This window comes from Cyanistes caeruleus, chromosome 25, assembly GCF_971803275.1.
Source record: "Cyanistes caeruleus chromosome 25, bCyaCae1.hap1.1, whole genome shotgun sequence".
NCBI lineage: Eukaryota > Metazoa > Chordata > Aves > Passeriformes > Paridae > Cyanistes > Cyanistes caeruleus.
This window is the reverse complement of record NC_141725.1, coordinates 4,975,657-4,999,222: the sequence shown is the minus strand read 5'-3', so window position 1 is coordinate 4,999,222 and position 23,566 is coordinate 4,975,657. Positions and strand designations below refer to the sequence as shown.

General features: G+C 52.8%; 1 protein-coding gene across 6 annotated transcripts; it reads right to left on the bottom strand.

The window, feature by feature from the left end:
- Nucleotides 1-806: 806 nt before the first annotated feature.
- On the bottom strand, nucleotides 807-21,221 carry HOMER3 (homer scaffold protein 3). 6 transcript variants are annotated; one of them, XR_015279134.1, is made up of 12 exons: nucleotides 20,926-21,009; nucleotides 16,068-16,167; nucleotides 14,487-14,631; nucleotides 12,347-12,503; nucleotides 11,009-11,140; nucleotides 10,223-10,330; nucleotides 8,876-8,997; nucleotides 7,242-7,398; nucleotides 5,504-5,614; nucleotides 4,541-4,621; nucleotides 1,775-3,481; nucleotides 807-1,696 (listed from the first exon to the last, which is right to left on the bottom strand). XR_015279134.1 is itself a non-coding variant. In XM_086862519.1 (11 exons), exons 3-11 carry the CDS (start codon nucleotides 14,498-14,500, stop codon nucleotides 3,293-3,295), a joined length of 1,071 nt encoding a protein of 356 aa, XP_086718645.1. In that variant the 5' UTR covers nucleotides 14,501-14,631; nucleotides 16,068-16,167; nucleotides 20,926-21,080; the 3' UTR covers nucleotides 807-3,292. The 6 variants fall into 6 exon arrangements, 4 of the variants coding, with proteins under 4 accessions (XP_086718645.1, XP_086718646.1, XP_086718644.1 ...); XR_015279133.1 differs by lacking the exon at nucleotides 16,068-16,167 and having other exon boundaries at nucleotides 20,926-21,172; XM_086862519.1 differs by having other exon boundaries at nucleotides 807-3,481; nucleotides 20,926-21,080.
- Nucleotides 21,222-23,566: the final 2,345 nt, after the last annotated feature.

Sequence of the window (23,566 nt, the reverse complement as noted above, 5' to 3'; positions counted from 1 at the left end):
ACCTCCCCACATGATTTTTGGACCTTATCACATGACTTTAGGCCTCCTTGCATTACTTTTAAACCTTCTGCCACAGTTTTTAGACTTCCTCACATGACTTTGAGACCTCCTTGCACGGTTTTAAACCTCCCCACATGATTTTTAAACCTCCTCACCTGATTTTTAAACCTCTTCACATGATTTTAGGTCTTCTCCCATGACTTCAGACCTCCTCCCATGACTTTTAAACCTCCTCCCATGATTTTTAACCCTCCTCCTATGATTTTTAGACCTCCTCCCATGATTTTTAGACCTCCTTGCATGATTTTTAACCTCCTCCCATGATTTTAAACCCCCTCCCATGACTTTTAGACCTCCTCCCGTGACTTTTAGACCTCCTCACACCATTTTTACCCCTCCTCACACAACTCTCATCCCCTTGGAGGGTCAGTTCTCTGCTGCAGGCTGAGCTGGAGCCCTCAGGGGCCGCTCTGGGGACACCAAACACAGGAAGAACCAGCAGAAAATCAGATTTTGTGCAGCTGGGGCAGGTTCTGGGGCCAGCAGCACGGAATTCCCTGGAGCTGGGAGAGCTCTGGGAGTGTTTCCCTGGCTGGGAATCCTGCTGGGATGTGCAGGAGCTTGATCAGGAGCTGGGAAAGCTGACTCAGCCAGGCGTGGCACCCACAGAGCAGGGAGACAGGCGAGGCTGCAATCCTGCTGCCAGGATTTCAGGATCCATTCCCAGCTCAGCCGTGGTGGAAAAATCCATGGAAAATCCATTTTTTTCCCCACCCCCAGTGACAGAGATGCAAACCAAACACACCTTGCTGGGAGCTGATCTCTATTTCAGAAGGAGGGAGGAAATATCCAACACTGGCGTGGGGTGGGAAACAAATCCCGAAAAATTTTTGTGTCCCCCCACTCCACTTCCTCCCTTTTCTTCTTAAATACCCTGGAACAAAAAGTTTCTGTGGCAGCTCCAGCCCCAGACAGTCGTGAGAACGCTTCATGCAACAGAAAAATGAAAATAAAGTAAAAACTGAGGGGAAAAAAAAGCCCAAACCCGGAGGGGAAGAGCTCTGCAGGTCTGGGAATTCCTGCATTTTCCTGGGAATGGGAAGGGCACGGAGCCACCGGCAGATTCCCGAGGTGCCAGACCTGCTGTGGGATCCTCTGTGGGAACATTCCCAGAAATTCCCAGGATTTCTGCTGCCTTCGCCGGGTTTAGAGCGGGAAAAAAACACCCCCAAATCCAGCCAAATCCACCCAAATCCACCCAAATCCAGCCAAATCCATCCCTGCTCCCAGTCCATGGGCTCTGGGAGTGGCACAGGAGAGGGACACAATTCCCACCATTTCCACAATCCCGGATTTCCACCATTTCCACAATTCCAGTTTTCCACGGGCCTCCCTCAGGCTCAATCCCAAAGGCTGGACAGCACCTAGGAGAACTCCCAGATTTCTGGGATAACTCCCAAATTTCTGGGATAACTCCCAGATTTCTGGGATAACTCACAAATTTTAAGGCTAACTCGCAGATTCCTGGGACAACTCCGGAATTTCTGGGATAACCCCCAAACTTCTGCTCTAAGTCCTGGATTTTAGGGATGACTCCCAGATTTCTGGGATAACTCCCATATTTTAGGTGCAACACCCAAATTTCTGGGATAACCTCCAAATTGCTGGGATAACTCCCAGATTTCTGGGATAACCCCTGAATTTCTGGGGTAACCCCTGAATTTCTGGGGTAACCCCTGAGTTTCTGGGATAACTCCTGAATTTCTGGGACAACTCCTGAATTTCTGGGATAATCCCTGAATTTCTGGGATAACCCCTGAATTTCTGGGATAACCCCTGAATTTCTGGGATAACCCCTGAATTTCTGGGATAACTCCTGAGTTTCTGGGACAACCCCTGAATTTCTGGGATAACCCCTGAGTTTCTGGGACAGCTCCCCACCCTCCCCCAGGCCCCTCAGGGCACCGATCCCAGCGTGTTCCCGACTCCTCCTGCTCTCCTTGAATCCAGCTGGGACCTGTCCCCGTCACACGGAGCAGGACATCCCCGGGGGCTGCTTCCCAAAAATAAAAAGGAAAAAAAAAAAATTAAAAATTAAAAAAAAAAGCCCCCAAAAAAACCTCCAAGAGCACCTGGGATTTGCTCCATTTAATTCCAATTATCCGCAGCCCTCGGAGGCCAGGAGCGACGCCAAGCCCAGGCCGTGCCCTGAGGGATGTCCCACTTCCCAAATTCACCTGCCCCGAAGTTTTCACCCGTAAAAAGGTAAAAAGGTTTTTTTTTGTTTGACTTTCCCAGGCTTTTCCTGCAGTTTTGCCTCTGGAGGAGCAGTGGGAAGGACTCGGGGTCACCTTGGGATGCTCCAGGCAGTGCCCAGGATGGAGGGAAAAGCAGGAATTTCTCCTCCCTCCCTCCCTCCCCAGGTGGCTGATTTGCAAAAGTGGTTTCCTAAAAAATAAAACTACAGAGAAAAGAAATAAACCCAGACTGAGGCTGCTGGGCCCTTTCCCCACAGGAAATGTAAAAACCTGGGGGCCACGGTGGCAGCAGGGAGCTGGCAGGGCACAGCTGGCACATCTGGGCCGTGCCACGGCCAAGGAGAGCCAGAGAGCGCTGGCTGGGACTCCAGGAGCTCCCTGGAGAGGATTTGGGGGTTCAGGTGCTCCCTGGAGAGGATTTGGGGGTTCAGGTGCTCCCTGGAGAGGATTTGGGGGTTCAGATGCTCCCAGGAGAAGATTTGGGTGCTCCCTGGAGTGGATTTGGGGGTTCAGGTGCTCTCTAGAGATGATTTGGGTGCTCCCTGGCGTGGATTTGGGGGTTCAGGTGCTCCCTGGAGAGGATTCAGATGCTCCCTGGAGAGGATTTGGGGGTTCTGGTGCTCTCTAGAGAGGATTTAGGGACTTCAGGTGCTCCCTGGAGAGGATTTGGGTGCTCCCTAGAGAGGATTTGTGGGTCCAGGTGCTCCCTGAAGAGGATTTGAGTGCTCCCTAGAGAGGATTTGTGGGTCCAGGTGCTCCCTGGAGTGGATTTGTGGGTCCAGGTGCTCCCTGGAGATGATTTGGGCGCTCCCTGGAGAGAGTTCAGGAGCTCAGGTCCTCTGTGCCCTGCTCTGGGGGCTCGCTGGGCAGCGAGTGGCTGCTCTGGTGTGCTCTCTGTGCAGGCAGCTGCTGGTGGGGTGGCAAATCCTGCCCGGCCGGGCGCTGAGGCCGCTCCGTGCCCTCAGGAGCTGTCGGTGCCCGGGCCCAGCTGGGGCTGCCCCTGCTCCGGGGGGCTCCTCCGCCTCTGGAGCTGCTCAGTTGCTCTCCACCAGCTTGGCCAGCCCCTGCCTGAGCTCGCTGAGCTCGAAGATCTTCACATCCATGATCTCGGCCACCTTGGTGACCTCGCTGTGCATCTTCTCCCTCTCGGCCAGGCTCTCTGCCAGGGTCTGCTCAGCCAGGTGAAGGCGCTGCTCCAGCTCCACGTTCCGGGCCTCCAGCTCCTGCAGGGACAGGTGGAGTGCTCAGAGCCCCTCGTGTCCCTGGCCAGCCAGCCCAGGGCCACCCAGTGTCCCCAGAGCTCCTTCCCTCAGGGGTGTTCCCTATCCTGAGGCACCGTCTGGGAGCTCTGGCCCCAAACCTGTGGTGTGAGGGTGTGGAACTGCAGCTCTGCCCTCATGGATCCTCCCCAGCCTGGGGGGATTGGCCCTGGATGTCCCCAGCCTGGGGGGATTGGCTCTGGATGTCCCCAGGTTGGTGGGATTGGCTCTGGAGCTGCTCTGGATGTCCCCAGCCTGGGGGGATTGGCTCTGGATGTCCCCAGCCCGGTGGGATTGGCTCTGGAGCTGCTCTGGATGCTTTCCAGCCCAGTGGGATTGCCTCTGGGTGTCCCCAGGTTGGTGGGATTGGCCCTGGATGTCCCCAGCCCAGTGGGATTGGCTCTGGATGTCCCCAGCCTGGGGGGATTGGCCCTGGATGTCCCCAGCCCGGTGGGATTGGCTCTGGATGTCCCCAAGTTGGTGGAATTGGCCCTGGATGTCCCCAGCCTGGGGGGATTGGCTCTGGATGTCCCCAAGTTGGTGGAATTGGCCCTGGATGTCCCCAGCCCGGTGGGATTGGCCCTGGATGTCCCCAAGTTGGTGGGATTGGCCCTGGATGTCCCCAGGCCCTGCAGCTGCTCCTGCCATGGGAAGCCGTGAGGGTCTCCAGAGCTCTGGGATAAATGTGGCTTCATCTCCCCCGAGAGCTGCTCCAGCTGTGTCCCTGCCACCCCCAGCAGGAATTCCAGAACTCTGAGGGTGGAGAGGAGCAGGACAACCCCAAATTCTGCCACAATCCCACGCCAGGAGCTGCTGCAAGTGCTCAAGGAAATAAAAGTGAGGCCGGGACAGCTGCTGGCCCCGTGTCACACCCCAAGGGACACGGGGAGGGTGGCAGAGGGCAGGGGACAGCGAGGAGCTGCTCCAGGCCTCCAGAGGGGCTCTCCAGCATTCCCTCCACGGCTCCGGGGGGAAGCTGGGATGGATCTGGGAGCTGGGGTGCCCCAAAAGTGCCGCCTTTACCTGCAGCTTCTGCAGCGTCTCCTCGCGCTCCCCCTCGGCCTCCCAGCGGCCGCACTTCTGGCTCTTCAGCATCTGGATCTCCTGGGGCACACAGGGATTGACATTTCAGCTGCTCTGCTTCCCAAATCCTGTCCTGCTGTGGATAACCTTGAGATTTTCCCTTTTCTGCTTCTCAGATCCTGTCCTGCTGTTGAATCCTTGAGATTTTCCCTTTTTAACTTTTCAAACCCTGTCCTGCTGTTGGATCCTTGAGATTTTCCCTTTTCTGGTTCCCAAATCCAGCTCAGCATCAGCTCCCAGCTCTAAACTCCATCTGGAATTGTGTCTGGAGTTCTGGAATTGTGTCTGGAGCTGTGTCCAGAGTTCTGGAATTGTGTCTGGAATTGTGTCCTGGTGTTTTGGGCAGACAAAACAACCCCTCTGTGATCCAAGGCCACCTCACCTCAACCAAAGTGGATTTTTGGGGAGCTAGCTGGGGGAACGGGGCTTCACCCACCTGGAGGTGATTAATTAATCAGTAATTAATTTGGTGATTGGTTAACCTGGGGGTTAATCAGGATTAAAGGCTGATTTTGTAAATCAGCCGAGAATTTTCTGGAAAGCTCCATGGCCGGTTTTGGCTGCAGCCCCTTGGGGAGGTTTCCTCTGCCCTTAAACGCTGCCTTTCATTAAACACATCCACTTTTATTTTTGAATTTTGTCTGGGCCCTGTTTCCAGGTAAATCCCATTCCAGAATGTGGTTTAACCTAGTTAGATTTTAGTTAAATTAAAAAACCAAACTAAACTCACCACACAGACCCTCCCCTCTGCTCTGCCCCACCTCCAGGCCTGGGAGGGGAAGGCTGAGAGGGATCTGCAAAGCTCCTGAGCCTCGAGTTCCCAACTCTTCCGTGTCCTCAGCTTTTCCCCCTGGCTTGGGAATGTGATGGGAACAGCTCTGCTGGATTTCCTGGCAGCCTCACCTCATCCTTAGCCTTGAGCAGCAGCTCCAGCTCCTCCAGGGTCTGGCTCAGCTCCTCCTTGTTGTTGTCGCTGGAGGAATCCTGCGTCCCCTGCGACTCCAGCTCTGCCACCTGCACGGGGAGATTCCCTGAGAGCTGCAGGAATTCCCTGGCTCCTCATCCCCACCACCCTGGATTCCCTGCAAACCCACCTGGATTCACAGCACCTCCCGCTTGGGGCTGGGAGGGAAAGAAAAATTCCTTCTGAAACATTTTGTGGCTAAAAAAATTCAGTTTGCACCCTCTGTCTGTGCTTTCTGCAGGGGTTCTGTGCTGAACTGGGCTCCAGCCTGAAAATCCAGCTCCATGTACACCCTGGGCAGAGATTCCCAAAATCCGGCTGAGCTGGAAGGGTTTGCCCAAGCCCTGAAAAATTCAGCTGGGTGCCTTGGATTATTCATGAGGGGATTCATTTTTAAAAGGCTGCGGCAGCTTTTGCTTTTTGGGCTGTTCTGAGCTCTGCAGACTCCTCCAGAGATGAGGAGCGGATCCTGCTGCTCCGGGAACGGGACAGATCCCAGCTCTGGAGCTGTCAGGATCACGGTGCCGGCCAAAATCCAACAAAATTCTCAGATTTAGGGGCAATAATCCAGATGTTTTCCTGAGTTGCTGGTTTTTAACTGTGATCCTGACACGGTTCTGGTGCTGTCCTCCACCTGAGGCTCCCCAAATCCTCTCTCCCAGCTCCCAGCTAGCAGGGAATCCTGAGGGATGGATGTTGGAATTCTGAGGGATGGATGTTGGAATTCTGAGGGATGGATGTTGGAATCCTGAGGGATGGATGTTTGGAATCCTGAGGGATGGATGTTGGAATTCTGAGGGATGGATATTGGGAATCCTGAGGGATGGATGTTGGAATTCTGAGGGATGGATATTGGGAATCCTGAGGGATGGATGTTGGAATTCTGAGGGATGGATGTTGGAATTCTGAGGGATGGATGTTTGGAATCAGGCCCCAGGAATCCTGAGGAATGGAAGTTGGAATCAGGCCTCAGGAATCCTGAGGGATGGATGTTGGAATCCTGAGGGATGGAAGTTGGAATCAGGCCCCAGGAATCCTGAGGGATGGATGTTGGAATCCTGAGGGATGGATGTTGGAATCCTGAGGGATGGATGTTGGAATCCTGAGGGATGGATGTTTGGAATCAGGCCTCAGGAATCCTGAGGGATGGATGTTTGGAATCAGGCCTCAGGAATCCTGAGGGATGGATGCTTACTGCACACCCGGCCATCGAGTGCAAACAGCTGTTAATTGAGCTGTTAATTGAGCTGTTAATTGCTCTAAATCCCTGCTGGCTCTTAAATGAGCCACCTCCAAGCTCGAACAGCCTCGCAGCTCCTGCTCCAGGGCTCCCAGGCCTTTCCCAGCTCTCCTAAAACGCCTTTCCCGGGATCAAATCTTCCCGATCCCCAGTGCCCTCCTGGATCCCGTTATTCCAAGGGAACAGGGGCTCCTTTCCCACTGCTGCAGCAAACAACCCGGCTGGGAAAGCCGGGAATTCCTTCCAGAAAAATCCGAAGGGAAGCTGAGACTCGGTGACTTCGCGCTCCTCTTTCCTCCCTGTCCCCGCGGGGGCTCAGAGAGGAGCTCCCCAACCCCACCACCTCATTTCCTCAGCACCATTCCCAGGATTTTCAGGATTCCATGGGAAAAGGGGGTGAAGGGCGAGCGAGGGCCGGGGTTTGGTGCCGAGCTCACCCGCTGGCGCAGCGATTCCGTCTCCTCCTGGTACGCCAGCAGCTGCTTCTTCCACTGGTCCACGTTGGCGTTGGCCTCGTGCAGAGCGGCCACCAGCTTGTTGTTGTTGTCCTGGAGGCTGAAGAACTCGGCCTCCCACTGCACCTCGCTCACGGAGCTGGGGACAGAATGGAAGAGACCCAGAACACCCCCATTCCCAGTGATTATTATTGGTTTTATATTATATATAATATATACACAGACTAAAGAACTCGGCCTCCCACTGCACCTCGCTCACGGAGCTGGGGACAGAGCAGGGGAGATTCAGAGCAACCCCATTCCCTGTGATTATTATTGGTTTTATATTATATATAATATATACACAGACTAAAGAACTCGGCCTCCCACTGCACCTCGCTCACGGAGCTGTGAGACAGAACGGGAGAGACTCAGATCAACCCCATTCCCTGTGATTATTGTTGGCTTTATATTATATATAATATATACAGAGACTGAAGAACTCGGCCTCCCACTGCACCTCACTCACGGAGCTGGGGACAGAATGGGAGAGACTCAGATCAACCCCATTCCCAGTGATTATTATTGGTTTTATATCATATATAATATATACAGAGACTAAAGAACTCGGCCTCCCACTGCACCTCGCTCACGGAGCTGTGAGACAGAACGGGAGAGACTCAGATCAACCCCATTCCCTGTGATTATTGTTGGCTTTATATTATATATAATATATACAGAGACTAAAGAACTCAGCCTCCCACTGCACCTCGCTCACAGAACTGGGGACAGAATGGGAGAGACTCAGATCAACCCCATTCCCAGTGATTATTATTGGTTTTATATCATATATAATATATACAGAGACTGAAGAGCTCGGCCTCCCACTGCACCTCGCTCACGGAGCTGGGGACAGAGCAGGGGAGATTCAGGAAGAGCAACCCCATTCCCAGTGATTATTATTGGTTTTATATAATATATATCATATATCCAGAGGATGAAGAACTCGGCCTCCCACTGCACCTCGCTCACGGAGCTGGGGGACAGAGCAGGAGAGCTTCAGAGCAACCCCATTCCCAGTGCTTACTATTGGTTTTATATCATATATTATATATATAGAGGATGAAGAACTCGGCCTCCCACTGCACCACATTAGAGCAGAGCTTGCCTTGGCTGAAGGCCGGGCTCAGGAGAAGGCAGCAAAGGACGCTTTGCTCCTGATTTAAAAATACTCCAAGCATTCAGCTGGGAGCTCGAGAGGAGCCACAGGGCAGAATCCAGCCCCGAAGCCTTTTGAAGAGACAAAGAGAGGAAGCAGCAGGGATTTTGCTGGAATCACCAGGGGAATTAACACAAACACAACCCTGGGCCAGCTGGAAAAGTGTGAACATCCCCTGGTATCACGAACCACTGATCCGGAGATAACTGGCACGGGGCATCCTCCTTCCCACGCTGCAGAATTTCCAAGCTGGAATAACTTCCCGCTGGGAAAAAAGGGGGAAATGGATCCCCTGGAGGGTCTGAGCAGCGGCTGTGGGGCTTTACTCAGGAGAATTAAAAGAGCAGAAGGGGTCAGGATGATTTGGGATGACAAATCCTGCCAGAGGAGAGGGTTTGGGAGTCAGGAGCAGCCTCACCCCTCCGAGAGCATCTTCTTCAGCCTCTCCTTCTCCGTGCTTATCTCCACGTCCGCGCTCTGGCTCCGGAACAATTTATCCTCTCCCGGCCCATTGGAGCTGATGATGGGGCTGGGAAGAACCTGGGGGTGAAGGAGGGGTGGTCACCTCCAGTGGGGACAGGGCTTGTGGCCACAAAGCCAGGCTGGCCCTGCGGGGTCAGCCCGGGGGGGTCCCAGCTTGGGGAGAGTGGGTTTGGCAAGGGGACAGAGGGGACACAGGGACACAGGGAACACAGGGGACACAGGGGACAGGGACCCTCAGCCACAGGGGTGGCTCTGGGAGCTTTCTTTTGGGCAGGGAGGTCGGTGCAGTGCCAGCAGTGCCACTCCTCCCTGTCCCTGTCCCTGTCCCTGTCCCCACAGCGGGCTGGGGCAGTGATCCCAGCAGAGCAGGGACAGATCCCAGATCAGGGAACAGATCCTAGATCAGGGAACAGATCCCAGATCAGGGAACAGATCCTAGATCAGGGAACAGATCCCAGATCAGGGAACAGATCCCAGAGCAGGGAACAGATCCCAGAGCAGGAGGGAACAGATCCCAGAGCAGGAGGGAACAGATCCCAGATCAGGGAACAGATCCTAGATCAGGGAACAGATCCTAGATCAGGGAACAGATCCCAGAGCAGGGAACAGATCCCAGAGCAGGGAACAGATCCCAGAGCAGGAGGGAACAGATCCCAGATCAGGGAACAGCAGATCCCAGAGCTGTGGCCTCACAGCTCCCACCCCTGGACACGGAGCTCTCCAGCCCTCAGCTCCGCAGGGAAATGCCACCGGTGTCACAGCCTGTCACACGAGTCCCCGTGGCTCCCAGTGGCCTTTTCAGGCCAGGCTTTGCTGAATTCCTGTGGGGATTTTCCTGCTGTTCCTCAGAGCAGCAGGAAGATTTAACAAACACAGAGCTGCCAGCCCTGGCTTCAGCTCAGCTGAGTTCAGACACCAGCAGAAAACGGCGGAGCTTTTTGTCCCTTTTTTCTGTCGTTTCCCTTTTTTTTTTTTTAATTTTCCCTTTTTTCTGTCATTTCCCTTTTTTCTGTCATCACTCAGGGGACGGTGGCACCCATTTCCCAAAGGTGTGGGAGAAGAAACAGCCCCAGCCTCTACAGTTTATCCTCCTCCACGGCTCCTGACGCTTGGGAAACGGAGTCAGGAAGGGGCAGGAGTTTCCTCTTTGGGTGTGAAACCGGGATGAGTGGAAGATGCTCTGCTCTGACTCCTGCACTCTCCCCAGGACACACCCTGGGGCTGCTGGACGGGCGGGGATCGACCCTAAAAGCTTCTGGAGGAGAGGGAAGAGCTGCGTTACCTGGTGGGATGTGATGTTCAGGGCAGGATTGGTCAGCTCTGTTTTATCCTGGGATTTCTCCCTGGCCAGACGAGCTGCTTCCTTCACCTCCTGGAATTTCTCTGCAAACTGGAGGGGAAGGGCAAAGTCACTGCGGGGCTGAGCTGGAGCGGGCAGAGAGCAGAGCTGGTGCCTGCAGCTCCGCTCAGAACTCTTCAATTTTTTAAAAAAATTAATTTTAATTTTTCTTAAGCAACAAAACAGAGGGAACAACCCCTAAATCTGGGGGCCAGAGCCAGGGCCTGCAGCCTCAGCTGGAGTGGTGATGCTCAGAGCGCTCTGTGACACAATTTTAAAGCTGTTTTGGGTCTTTTTGCAGCATTAATTGTGTTCCAGGCGGTCCCTGAGGGGTTTGTGGCGAGCCTGGGCTCCCCCAGGTGTGCTCAGGTGTGCTCCGGTGTGCTCAGGTGTGCTCAGGTGTGCTCAGGTGTGCTCCGGTGTGCTCCGGTGTGCTCAGGTGTGCTCACGTGTGCTCAGGTGTGCTCAGGTGTGCTCACGTGTGCTCAGGTGTGCTCACGTGTGCTCAGGTGTGCTCAGGTGTGCTCAGGTGTGCTCACATGTGCTCAGGTGTGCTCAGGTGTGCTCACGTGTGCTCAGGTGTGCTCACATGTGCTCACGTGTGCTCAGGTGTGCTCACGTGTGCTCAGGTGTGCTCAGGTGTGCTCAGGTGTGCTCCGGTGTGCTCAGGTGTGCTCAGGTGTGCTCAGGTGTGCTCAGGTGTGCCCAGGTGTGCTCAGGTGTGCTCACCTGTGACAGGTGCTGCTCCGAGGCGAAGCCCAGCCCGTAGACGGTGTTGGCTCGGCTGTCGGCCCACTGCCCGAATTTCTGGGATGTTTTGGTGAAGGTCATGTTGGGGGTGATGGTGCTGTTGATGATGGCCTGTGGGGAGAGGCAGGGGGTCAGGGGATCAATCAGGGAATCAATCAGGGGGTCAGGGGATCAATCAGGGGACCAATCAGGGGGTCAGGGGATCAATCAGGGGGTCAGGGGATCAATCAGGGGATCAGTCAGGGGGTCAGGGGATCAATCAGGGGATCACTCAGGGGGTCAGGGGATCAATCAGGGGATCAATCAGGGGATCAGGGGATCAATCAGGGGATTCAGGTGATCACTCAGGGGGTCAGGGGATCAATCAGGGGGTCAGGGGATCAATCAGGGGGACAGGGGATCAATCAGGGGACCAATCAGGGGGTCAGGTGACCAATCAGGGGGTCAGGGGATCACTCAGGGGGTCAGGTGATCAATCAGGGGATCAATCAGGGGGTCAGGGGATCAATCAGGGGATCAATCAGGGGGTCAGGGGATCAATCAGGGGATCAATCAGGGGATCAGGGGATCAATCAGGGGATTCAGGTGATCACTCAGGGGGTCAGGGGATCAATCAGGGGGTCAGGGGATCAATCAGGGGGACAGGGGATCAATCAGGGGACCAATCAGGGGGTCAGGGGATCAATCAGGGGGTCAGGGGATCAATCAGGGGATCAGTCAGGGGGTCAGGTGATCAATCAGGGGATCAATCAGGGGGTCAGGGGATCAATCAGGGGACCAATCAGGGGGTCAGGGGATCAATCGGGGGTCAGGGGATCAATCAGGGGATCAGAGGATCAATCAGAGGGTCAGGGGATCAATCAGGGGGTCAGGGGATCAATCAGGGGGTCAGGGGATCAATCAGGGGATCAGGGAATCAATCAGGGGGTCAGGGGATCATCAGGGATTCATGAGATCAATCAGGGGATCAAATCATTTTTTTGTGGGGACAAAATCATTTTTTGGGGGACAAAATCATTTTTGGGGGGGACAAAATCATTTTTGGGGGGGACAAAATCATTTTTTTGGGAGACAAAATCATTTTTTGGGGGACAAAATCATTTTTGGGGGGGACAAAATCATTTTTTGGGGAGACAAAATCATTTTTGGGGGGGACAAAATCATTTTTGGGGGGGACAAAATCATTTTTTTGGGAGACAAAATCATTTTTTGGGGGACAAAATCATTTTTTTGGGAGACAAAATCATTTTTTTGGGAGACAAAATCATTTTTCCGGTGTGAATCCCCAGGCTGGTGGCAGCGGGGCGCGCGGCCCACCTTGGTTCCCCCCACGCTGATGATCCTGTAGACGCTGCGCGTGGCATCGTAGAAGTAGGAGACGGTCAGGGCGTGTTTGCTGGCCGGGATCCAGTTCCGTTTGGTGGCGGGGTCGATCTGGAAAACGTGAGCCCTGGTGCTGAAAATCGGCTGCTCCCTGCGGGGTGGGGACGGGAAAAGAGGGATGTGAGGGCAGGGAAAAGGGAAATGCGGGGATTTCCTTCTTCCCCTTATCCTGGATGCGTCTCCTGCCCCTCCCAAATCCCAGCCAGACCTTCCTGAGGGGGAAAAATTCCCTCTCCCAGAGCTCCCCACATCCCTAAATCCTCCAAATCCCGATTTTAGAAGCCGGGGGAGAAGCTGGAGTCATCCTTTGGCTGAGCAGAGGGAAAGTTGTGTCCCCTGTTTGAGGTGACAGCGGCTCTCGCTCCTCGCTCATCCTGGAAAATCCCCCTGGCACAAAACCAGGGAATTCCAGCCCAGTTTCACCCAGTTTGCACCTTCCCCTGGGGATCGGGCTCTGCTGCGCCCTTGGGACGTGACGTGGGGGACAAGGAGGGGCACAGAAATGGGCACAGAAATGGGCACAGAAATGGGCACAGAAATGGGCACAGAAAGCTCGTTTTTGGGGTAGGGCTGGTGGGATCCTCACGGCACGGCCGTGGGGCAGGGATGGAGGGATGGATTCAGGGATTGAGGGATGGATGATGGATGGATTCATGAATTCATGGATGGATTCATGGATCCATGGATGGATTCATGGATGGATGGATGAATTCACGGATGGATTCATGGATGGATTTATGGATGGATTCACAGATTCATGGATGAATTCATGGATGGATTCATGGAGGGATTCATGGATGGATTCATGGATGTATTCATGGATGGATTCATGGATGGATTCATGGATGGATCCATGGATGGATTCACGGATGGATTCACGGATGGATTCATGGATTCATGGATTCATGTATGGATCCATGGATGGATGGATGAATTCACGGATGGATTCATGGATGGATTCACGGATGGATTCATGGAGGGATTTATGGATTCATGGATTCATGGATGGATTCATGGATGGATTCATGGATTCATGGATTCATGTATGGATCCATGGATGGATTCATGGATGAATTCATGGATGGATCCATGTATGGATGGATGAATTCACGGATGGATTCATGGATTCATGGATGGATTCATGGATGGATTCATGGATTCATGGATGGATTCATGGATGGATTCACGGATGGATGGATGAATTCACAGATGGATTCACGGATGGATTCATGGATGGATTCATGGATGGATTCATGGATGGATTCATGGATTCATGGATGGATTCATGGATGAATTCACAGATGGATTCACGGATGGATTCATGGATGGATCCATGGATGGATGGATGAATTCACGGATGGATTCACAGATGGACAGACAGACAGACGGACGCAGGAACTGAGCACACAAAGCTCCTTCCCCTCGGCACAGCTCTTCCTGCCCTGACTCATCCTGGAAGCACATCCTGCTCATCCCGGGATTCGAGCAAACTCCCCCCGCTCCCGAATCCAGGGAAACTCTGCCCCTCCCGCAGGCGCAGCTGCTGCAGCCCCGAGCCCAGCGGGGTTTGGAGCCAGGAATATCCGAGCTGAGCGGAGCAGCTCGGGGATCAGGATGTAACCGGAGCGCTGCGGGAATGTTTTCCATGACACAACAGCCCGGCTGCACCGGGGCTCGGGGGATTCCTCAAACCCCGGCTGCGCTCCGCACCCAAATCCAGGGAAATTTTAGGGAATTTTGGCAGCTGCAAGGCCCAGGCGCCATCCTGCTTTGTGGAGCTTCCCCAAATCCAGACTCCTGGCGCTTCCTCGCCATTCCAAGCGCTCCCAGCTGCCGTGCACAGCCTGTCCCCATCAATCCCAAGGCACCTGGCGCTTTCCACCCCAAACCTTCCAGGGAATATTTGATTTCCCTCCCAGCCTGTTCCACATCCTCCCTGCTGGGTTTTTTTTGGAACAGGACCCGAATTCCTCCCTTTTCACGCGGATCTTTGACACACACGGGGGAAAACCGGACTTTTCCGCCCCCAAAACCCCAAATCCTGGTTTTGGAAAGAAGGAAGGCAGGACTTTACCGAGCTGTTGACATTTGTTAGTAAAGGGCAGGAGGCCACAGGCCCGGGCAGCTATTGGGGTGTCCCCTCCTCCAGCAGCTCCTCCTCAGGGCTCCCTCAGCTCCTCTGGGGCTCCTTCCTGCTGGAATTCACAGGGATTCATTCCCTGCCGATGGAAAAGTCCATTTGTTACTCCCCACACAGCCAGGCACCTTCAGTGCCCCCGATATTCCCGGGGATCCTGGTTTGAGGTGATTCCTGCTGGCTGGAGCGGGGTTGAGCCGTGCTGCTGGAGCTGATCCCGCTGGCAGCGGCTCTCGGGACACGGCCACGGAGGAGCCGGGGAGGCTCCAGAGCTTCCAGCCCATGTGGTGTGGAAAACCCTCCTGGGAGAGCATTCCTTGGGCACAGCAGCTGCTGCTGGGCTCCTGTCCGTGCAGGAGTGCTCTCCCTGTGTCCCTGTCCGTGCAGGAGTGCTCTCCCTGTGTCCCTGTCCGTGCAGGAGTCCTGTCCTTCTGTCCCTGTCCATCCATGAGGTGTCCAGGATCCCATCCCTGTGTCCCTGTCCGTGCAGGAGTGCTGTCCCTGTGTCCCTGTCTGTGCAGGAGTCCTGTCCTTCTGTCCCTGTCCTTCCATGGGGTGTCCAGGAATCCTGTCCTTGTATCCCTGTCCATCCATGGAGTCCTGTCCCTGTGTCCCTGTCCTTCCATGGGTCCTGTCCCTGTGTCCCTGTCCATCCATGGGATATCCAGGAATGGTTCCAAACTGACAGAGAGTAGGTTCATGTTAGAGGTGAGATATATAGATACATTATATATATATATATATATATATATATATATATATATATATATATATTAGCTATATTAATTATATTAATTATATTAATATAATATCCCAAACCACCAGAGATCCCAAACTTCCAGAGATCCCAAACCTCCAGGGATCCCAAATTTCCAGAGATCCCAAATTTCCAGGGATCCCAAATCACCAGGGATCCCAAACTTCCAGGGATCCCAAACTTCCAGAGATCCCAAATTTCCAGAGATCCCAAACTTCCAGGGATCCCAAACCACCAGGGATTCCAAATCACCAGGGATCCCAAATTTCCAGAGATCCCAAACTTCCAGAGATCCCAAACCTCCAGGGATTCCAAATCACCAGAGATCCCAAACCACCAGAGATCCCAAACTTCCAGGGATCCCAAACTTCCAGGGATCCCAAATTTCCAGGGATCCAGGAGCAGCCACAGCTGCTCTGGGAATTCCCTCCCCTCCCAGGGAAGAACTTTCCCACCGTCTCCGCTGGAATCCTTTGGGCAGTTTGTCCTGGCGGGGGAGGACAGAGGGACAGGAGCTGCTCCAGGAGCTCCTCAGGAGCGCCCAGGCCAAGCTGCTGCTGCCCAAAACAAATTCAAAATAAAAACCTTTCCAAAAACAGCTCCGGGATTCCAGCTCTGAATTTCAGGATCCCTGGAATGCCGACGCTTCTTTTCCCGCCCAGCCCCGGCAACAGCGAGTAAATAAACGTAAATAAATGAGCGAATTAGAAAGAAAAAAAGAGAAATAAATAATAATAAATAAGTAAATAAATGAAACTCACATTTCCCCCAGGGCTGGCCTTGGCAGGGCATTAAGGAGAGCCAAAGGACAAAGATCTGGCCGGGTGCTGATGGCAGCTGGAAGGGATCCAGCTCCCATCCCTGGCAGGGGGAAGGGCAAAGCTCAACATCCCACGGCTCCAGACGGATTTTCCCGGCTGGAGAGCCCCGGGATGGAGGGAGGGCTGGGAAATGAAGGGGTTAAATGGTGATTTTTAGCACGGGCTGAGCTGGAAAGTTCAGCTTTTTATCTGAAGGGTAAAGAAATGAGGAACTGGGAGCTGCTGCAGCTCCCATCAGGGGATCCAGGGAATGTTTGGGGTCACAGGGATCCAGGAATGGTCACAGGGAATGTTTGGGGAGGATCCAGTGATCCAGGGAATGTCTGGGGAGGATCCAGTGATCCAGGGAATGTCTGGGGAGGATCCAGTGATCCAGGGAATGTTTGGAGAGGATCCAGTGATCCAGGGAATGTCTGGGGAGGATCCAGTGATCCAGGGAATGTCTGGGAGGATCCAGGGATCCAGGGAATGTTTGGGGTCACAGGGATCCAGGAATGGTCACAGGGAATGTTTGGGGGGATCCAGGGAATGTTTAGGGAGGATCCAGTGATCCAGGGAAAGTCTGGGGAGGATCCAGGGATCCAGGGAATGTTTAGGGAGGATCCAGGGAATGGTTGGGGTCACGGGGATCCAGGAAAGGTCTCAGGGAATGTTTGGGGAGGACCTAGGGAATGTTTAGGGAGGATCCAGTGATCCAGGGAATGTTTGGGGAGGATCCAGGGATCCAGGGAATGTCTGGGGAGGATCCAGGGATCCATGAAATGTTTGGGAGGACTCAGGGAATGGCTCAATCGATTCCAGTTTGCTCCTGCCCGGGAGGACCCAGGGGGCTCCAGGAGAGGCTGTGGAACCTCCACACTCGTTTCCACCTTGCTCCTCACACGAGCTCCCTCTCCTCAGCCCCAAACTGATTTCCTCAGGAAATCTGCCTGTCCCACCAGGACAAACCCTAAACCTTTATTTGTGCCCTCTCTGCCACCAGAACAAATCCCAAACCTTTATTTGTGCCCTTCAATGCCACCAGAACAAATCCTAAACCTTTATTTGTGCCCTCTCTGCCACCAGAACAAATCCCAAACCTTTATTTGTGCCCTCTCTGCCACCAGAACAAATCCCAAACCTTTATTTGTGCCCTTCAATGCCACCAGAACAAATCCCAAACCTTTATTTGTGCCCTCTCTGCCACCAGAACAAATCCTAAACCTTTATTTGTGCCTTTCACTGCCACTACAGCAAATCCTAAACCTTTATTTGTGTCCCTCAGTGTCACCAGGACAAACCCTCACCTGTCCCCGCGGCTCTCAGGGACCTGCCAGGTGGGCTCAGGGTGACCCAGGAGCTCGGGGACAGCGCGTGGGGACAGCAGGGACAGGTGGCAGCAGCAGCAGCAGCCCACGAGAGGTGCCAGGACCAAAGGCAGCCCTGGCTGGGCCATCTGTGCTCGCCCGGGCCGGCCTTGCAAAGCCTGGCTCTGCTGAGCCGGGTCTGCCCGGATAATCCAGGGGTGGGATGAGGCAGCTCCTCCTGCAGGGACACCCAGAGGGGCTGGGAAAGGCACCCCAAAGCAGCTCTGTCCATCCACACCCCGTCCGTCTGTCCATCCACACCCCGTCCGTCTGTCCATCCACACCCTGTCCCCCTGTCCATCCACACCCCGTCCGTCTGTCCATCCAGATCCCATCCCTGTGTCCATTCAGGAATCCTGTCCATGTGTCCATCCTGACCCCGTCCCTGTGTCCATCCAGATCCCATCCCTGTGTCCATCCTGACCCCATCCCTGTGTCCATCCTGACCCCATCCCTGTGTCCATCCTGACCCTGTCCCCCTGTCCATCCTGACCCCGTCCCTGTGTCCATCCTGACCCCATCCATGTGTCCCTGTCCATCCTGACCCTGTCCCCCTGTCCATCCTGACCCCGTCCCTGTGTCCCTGTCCATCCTGAATGGGAGTGGGGCAGAAATGAGTGAGAGGGACAGAATTGAGTGAGTTTAGGACAGAATTGAGTGAATTCAGGACAGAATTGAGTGAATTCAGGACAGAATTGAGTGAATTCAGGACAGAAATGAGTGAATTCAGGACAGAATTGAGTGAATTCAGGACAGAATTGAGTGAATTCAGGACAGAAATGAGTGAATTCAGGACAGAATTGAGTGAATTCAGGACAGAACTGAGTGAGCTCAGGACAGAATTGAGTGAATTCAGGACAGAATTGAGTGAATTCAGGACAGAATTGAGTGAGCTCAGGACAGAATTGAGTCCAGGACAGAGCTGAGCGTTCCCAGGACAGAAATGATCCCCAGCCCTGGCTGCTGGCCACGCTGACTCAGCTGAGCCCTGCCTGGAGCCCGGCCGGGCTCTCCCCGAGCCAGGAACCCCCAAAATCCCCCGGAGAGAGGGGGGGGCTCGGCCGGGGGGTCCAGGGAGAGCCCGGAATTCCAAACACACGGGACACCAACACCACTGGGAGGTTCTGCAGTAATTCAAAGTTCAAATAAAAATTAAATTAAAAATTTTTTTTGGGGTGGAACGATGGAATTAAATTAAATTTTGGGGTGGAACAATGGAATTAAATGAATTTTGGGGTGGGACAATGGAATTAAATTAGGAATTTTTGGGTGGAATAATGGAATTAAATGAATTTTGGGGTGGGACAATGGAATTAAATTAGGAATTTTTGGGTGGAATAATGGAATTAAATTAAATTTTGGGTGGAACAATGGAATTAAATGAATTTTGGGGTGGAACAATGGAATTAAATTAGGAATTTTTGGGTGGAACAATGGAATTAAATGAATTTTGGGGTGGGACAATGGAATTAAATTAGGAATTTTTGGGTGGAATAATGGAATTAAATTAGGAATTTTTGGGTGGAATAATGGAATTAAATTAGGAATTTTTGGGGTGGAACGATGGAATTAAATGAATTTTGGGGTGGAACGATGGAATTAAATGAATTTTGGGGTGGAACAATGGAATTAAATGAATTTTGGGGTGGAACAATGTGGTTTTTGCCTCTCTGCCAGTGATAATTACAGGCTGACTCCTCATCCCAACGTTTTCCAAGGGCTGGAAACTCCGGGAAGGAATCCCAGGGATTGAGGGATCTCAATCCCGAGTTTTGGCCTTGTTAAACCTCTCCTGGCAGCTCTGGAAGTTTTTTTATTTTTCCAGCAGATCAGAGGGAAAAGCGCCAGGAAAAGAGGAGATTGAACCTGGATCAGGCACATCCTCTTCAAAGGGTTCCTGTCAGCCTCACGCTGCTGCCACTCCTCAATTCTGCTTTTTCTGCCTCCCCAATCTGTGTCTGATCTCTTTATCTAGGTAATCCAAAAGGAAAAATTTAAAAAAAGAATATTAAATAAAAAAAAAAAAAAAAAAAAAAAAAGAGGGGGTAAACGGGATTTTTTATATTAAAAAAAACCCCCAAGGGTTTTAAAGAAATAATGAAAGAAATAAGTAAAATAAATAAACGGATTGTTGAATTTTTAATTAAATAGTAAATAAGTAAATAATGAATGTGTTGGTATTGATTTTGAAGTAAATAATAACATAAAGGATGAATAAATGGATTATGAAATATTGAAATAAAGAAGAAATAAATTATTACATTTTAAAGAAATAATAAAATAAATAAAGGATTAATTAATTAATTAATTAAATTTTAAAGAAACAATAATGAAATAAATAAAGGAATTATTAAATGTTGAAATAAATAATTAAATAAATAAAGAAGAAATAAATTATTAAATTTTAAAGAAATAATAAAAAACTAAAAGATTAATTAATTAATTAATTAATTAATTTTAAAGGAATAATAATGAAATAAATAAAGGAATTATTAAATTTTGAAATAAATAACAAAATAAAGGATAAATAAAGGGATTGTTAAACTTGAAACAAACAGCGAAGTGAATAAAGGACAAATAAATGTATGGCTGAATTTGAAATAGATAATAAAGAATAAATGAAGGGATGATTAAATTTGAAATAAATAATAAAATAAACAAAGAATAAATTTATTATTAAATTTGAAAAACGATAAAATATATAAATAAAATAAATAAATAAATAAATAAATAAATAAATAGATAAATAAATAAATAGATAAATAAATAAATAGATAAATAAATAAATAAATAAATAAATAAATAAATTTTAAAGACATAAATTAAATTCAAATAAATGTTATTTAGCCCCTCTTTGCCCTGCCAAAAGCCAAGTTTTGAAGGGAATTATCTGACAGGATTCCTCCAGCTCCACAGCCCCCTCCTCAAAAAAACAGCCTGGATTGCACAGGGAACTCACAGCAACGCTTCAGCTCCTAAAAGTTTGAGGCTGGGAATAATTAAACTCCTGTTTCCATCTTTCCGTGTCCCAAACCATTATTCCACCCTTGGAAAAACCTCTGGAAAACAGCCTTGGGAAAAGCACCCTTGGAAAAACTCCCCACAAATCACCCCGGAGTTCATCCAGCCAGAAAAGCAAACGGATCCCATTTTACAGAACGCAACAAGCCCAATAAAATCCTGAATTTTTAACTCCTGGCAAAGTTTGAGCTGCTCCAATCCTCCCAAATTTGTGTTTGAAAGCCTCGAACGCGAATTCACTCCAAGAACTCGCGGCCACTCCCAATCCCCCCCACCCCAAAAAAAAAAATAATAAAAAAAAAATAAAATAAAATAAAAACAAATCTAAACTTTCCACGGGAAATAAACCCCCAAACGGAGCGGTTTAACCCTTTCAGTGCTTTCTGTGAGGGAGCAAAAAGCAGCGCGGGGAGAGGAGCGGCGGCTCTCACCCCATCCCCGGCGGGAGCCGCTCCGCGATCCGCGCTCGCCTCCGGCTCCTTCTGCCCCTTCCTCTTTCTCTCTCTCCTTCTCCGGATCCGGATGCTCTTGAAATTTCCTCCGGAATTTCACTGTGAAGCCGCTGCTGCTGCTGCTGCTGCTGCTGCTCCGCGGGGCGAGAACCGGCAGCGGTACCGGGAGAGGGAGCGGTACCGGGAATGGGAGCGGCTCCGGGAGCGGTACCGGGAGTGGGAGCGGCTCCGGGAGCGGTACCGGGAGAGGGAGCGGTACCGGGAATGGGAGCGGCTCCGGGAGCGGTACCGGGAATGGGAGCGGCTCCGGGAGCGGTACCGGGAGTGGGAGCGGTACCGGGAGAGGGAGCGGCTCCGGGAGCGGTACCGGGAGAGGGAGCGGCTCCGGGAGCGGCAGCGGTACCGGGAGCGGTACCGGGAGAGGGAGCGGTACCGGGAGAGGGAGCGGTACCGGGATCGGTACCGGGAGCGGTACCGGGAGAGGGAGCGGTACCGGGAATGGGAGCGGTACCGGGAGCGGTACCGGGAGCGGTACCGGGAGTGGGAGCGGTACCGGGAGCGGTACCGGGAGAGGGAGCGGTACCGGGAGAGGGAGCGGTACCGGGAGAGGGAGCGGGAGAGGGAGCGGTACCGGGAATGGGAGCGGTACCGGGAGTGGGAGCGGTACCGGGAGCGGTACCGGGAATGGGAGCGGTATCGGGATCGGGAGCGGTACCGGGAGCGGCTCCGGGATTGGGATCGGCGCCGGGATCGGCTCTGGGAGCGGCTCCGGGATGGGGAGAGGCTCTGGGGGTGGTACCGGGATGGGCACGGGAATCGGGAGAGGCTCCGGGATCGGGAGCGGCACCGGGAGCGGCACCGGGATCAGCAACGGGAATCAGCCCCGGGATCGGGATCGGCCCCGGGATCGGGAGGAGCCCCGGGATGGGCTCCGGGAGCGGCCCCGGCTGTGTCCCGGCTGTGTCCCGGCGCTCCCCGCTCCCCTCCCCGGCCGCTCCCCGCTCCCCTCCCCGGCCGCTCCCCGCTCCCCTCCCCGGCGCTCCCCGCTCCGCTCCCCGCGGCTCCCGGAGCTCTTTGTTATCCCCGGCCGCTCCCTGCCCGCTCCAGCCGCCCCATCCCGCTCACCTCCGGCCGCTGCTCCTCTCCCGACTTTATTCCCGGTGCCGGCAGCACCACCTGCCGGGGGCCGCGGGGCTCGGTGGCACCGGGTGACACCGGGTGACACCGGGTGACATCTGCTGGCACCGGGTGACACCGCGGGGCTGGCACCCATGAGCGCTGCCCGCCGGCTCCTTCAGATTTTCCCTTTTTAACTTTCCAGGTCCTGCTCTGCCGTTGGATCCTTGGGGTTTTCCCTTTTCTGGTTCCCAAATCCTGCTCAGCATCAGCTCCCAGCTCTAAACTCCATCTGGAATTGTGTCTGGAGTTCTGGAATTGTGTCTGGAATTGTGTCCAGAGTTCTGGAATTGTGTCTGGAATTGTGTCTGGAGTTCTGGAATTGTGCCTGGAGGATCCTGGGAATTGCAGGATCCAGGAGGGATCCAGGATTCAGGAATTGGAGGATCCAGGATTCAGGAATTGGAGGATCCAGGATCTGGGAGTTGGAGGATCCTGGAGGGATCCAGGATCCAAGAATTAGAGGGATCCTGGATCTGGGAATTGGATAGGGTTAATCCAATTCCCTCTGGGAACTGGAGGATCCAGGATCTGGGAATTGGAGGATCCAGGAGGGATCCAGGATCTGGGAACTGGAGGATCCCAGGATCTGGGAACTGGAGGATCCCAGGATCTGGGAATTGGAGGATCCAGGATCTGGGAATTGGAGGATCCAGGATCTGGGAATTGGAGGATCCAGGAGGGATCCAGGATTCAGGAATTGGAGGATCCAGGATCTGGGAACTGGAGGATCCCAGGATCTGGGAACTGGAGGATCCAGGATCTGGGAACTGGAGGATCCCAGGATCTGGGAACTGGAGGATCCAGGAGGGATCCAGGATTCAGGAATTGGAGGATCCCAGGATCTGGGAACTGGAGGATCCAGGATTCAGGAATTGGAGGATCCAGGAGGGATCCAGGATTCAGGAATTGGAGGATCCAGGATTCAGGAATTGGAGGATCCCAGGATTCAGGAATTGGAGGATCCAGGAGGGATCCAGGATCTGGGAACTGGAGGATCCCAGGATCTGGGAACTGGAGGATCCAGGAGGGATCCAGGATTCAGGAATTGGAGGATCCCAGGATTCAGGAATTGGAGGATCCAGGATTCAGGAATTGGAGGATCCAGGATCTGGGAACTGGAGGATCCCCATGGATCAGGACCAGCCCTTGACCTCCCTCCTGTGACTTTTGGGGAGGAAACACAAAATCCCGAGGCTGGGAAGGGAATTTTTCGGTCCTGGGAGGGAAAAGCTCGGGCTCGGTGATTCCAGAGGTGCTTCCCAACCGAAATTCCGGGATTTTGGGAAGGAAATCCTCCATCCAGAGGTGTTTCCAGGGAGAGGAAATATCCTGATTTCCCAAATATTCCCAATATTCCCGTTCAAGCTGGAAGCAGCTGCCTTGCCACGGAATTCCACAAGGGAAAATCCATTTCCAGGAAGATTTCTGCTTCCATGGAATC

Bases quoted from the DNA above. Each gene is read 5' to 3' on its own strand.
- HOMER3 (XM_086862518.1), bottom strand. The intron at 10,331-11,008 runs GTGAGCACACCT...CTTCCCCTCCAG, and splicing joins CGGAGCAGCACCTGTCACAG to TTTGCAGAGAAATTCCAGGA. The intron at 4,622-5,503 runs GTGAGGCTGCCA...TGTGTGCCCCAG, and splicing joins TGCTCAAGGCTAAGGATGAG to GAGATCCAGATGCTGAAGAG.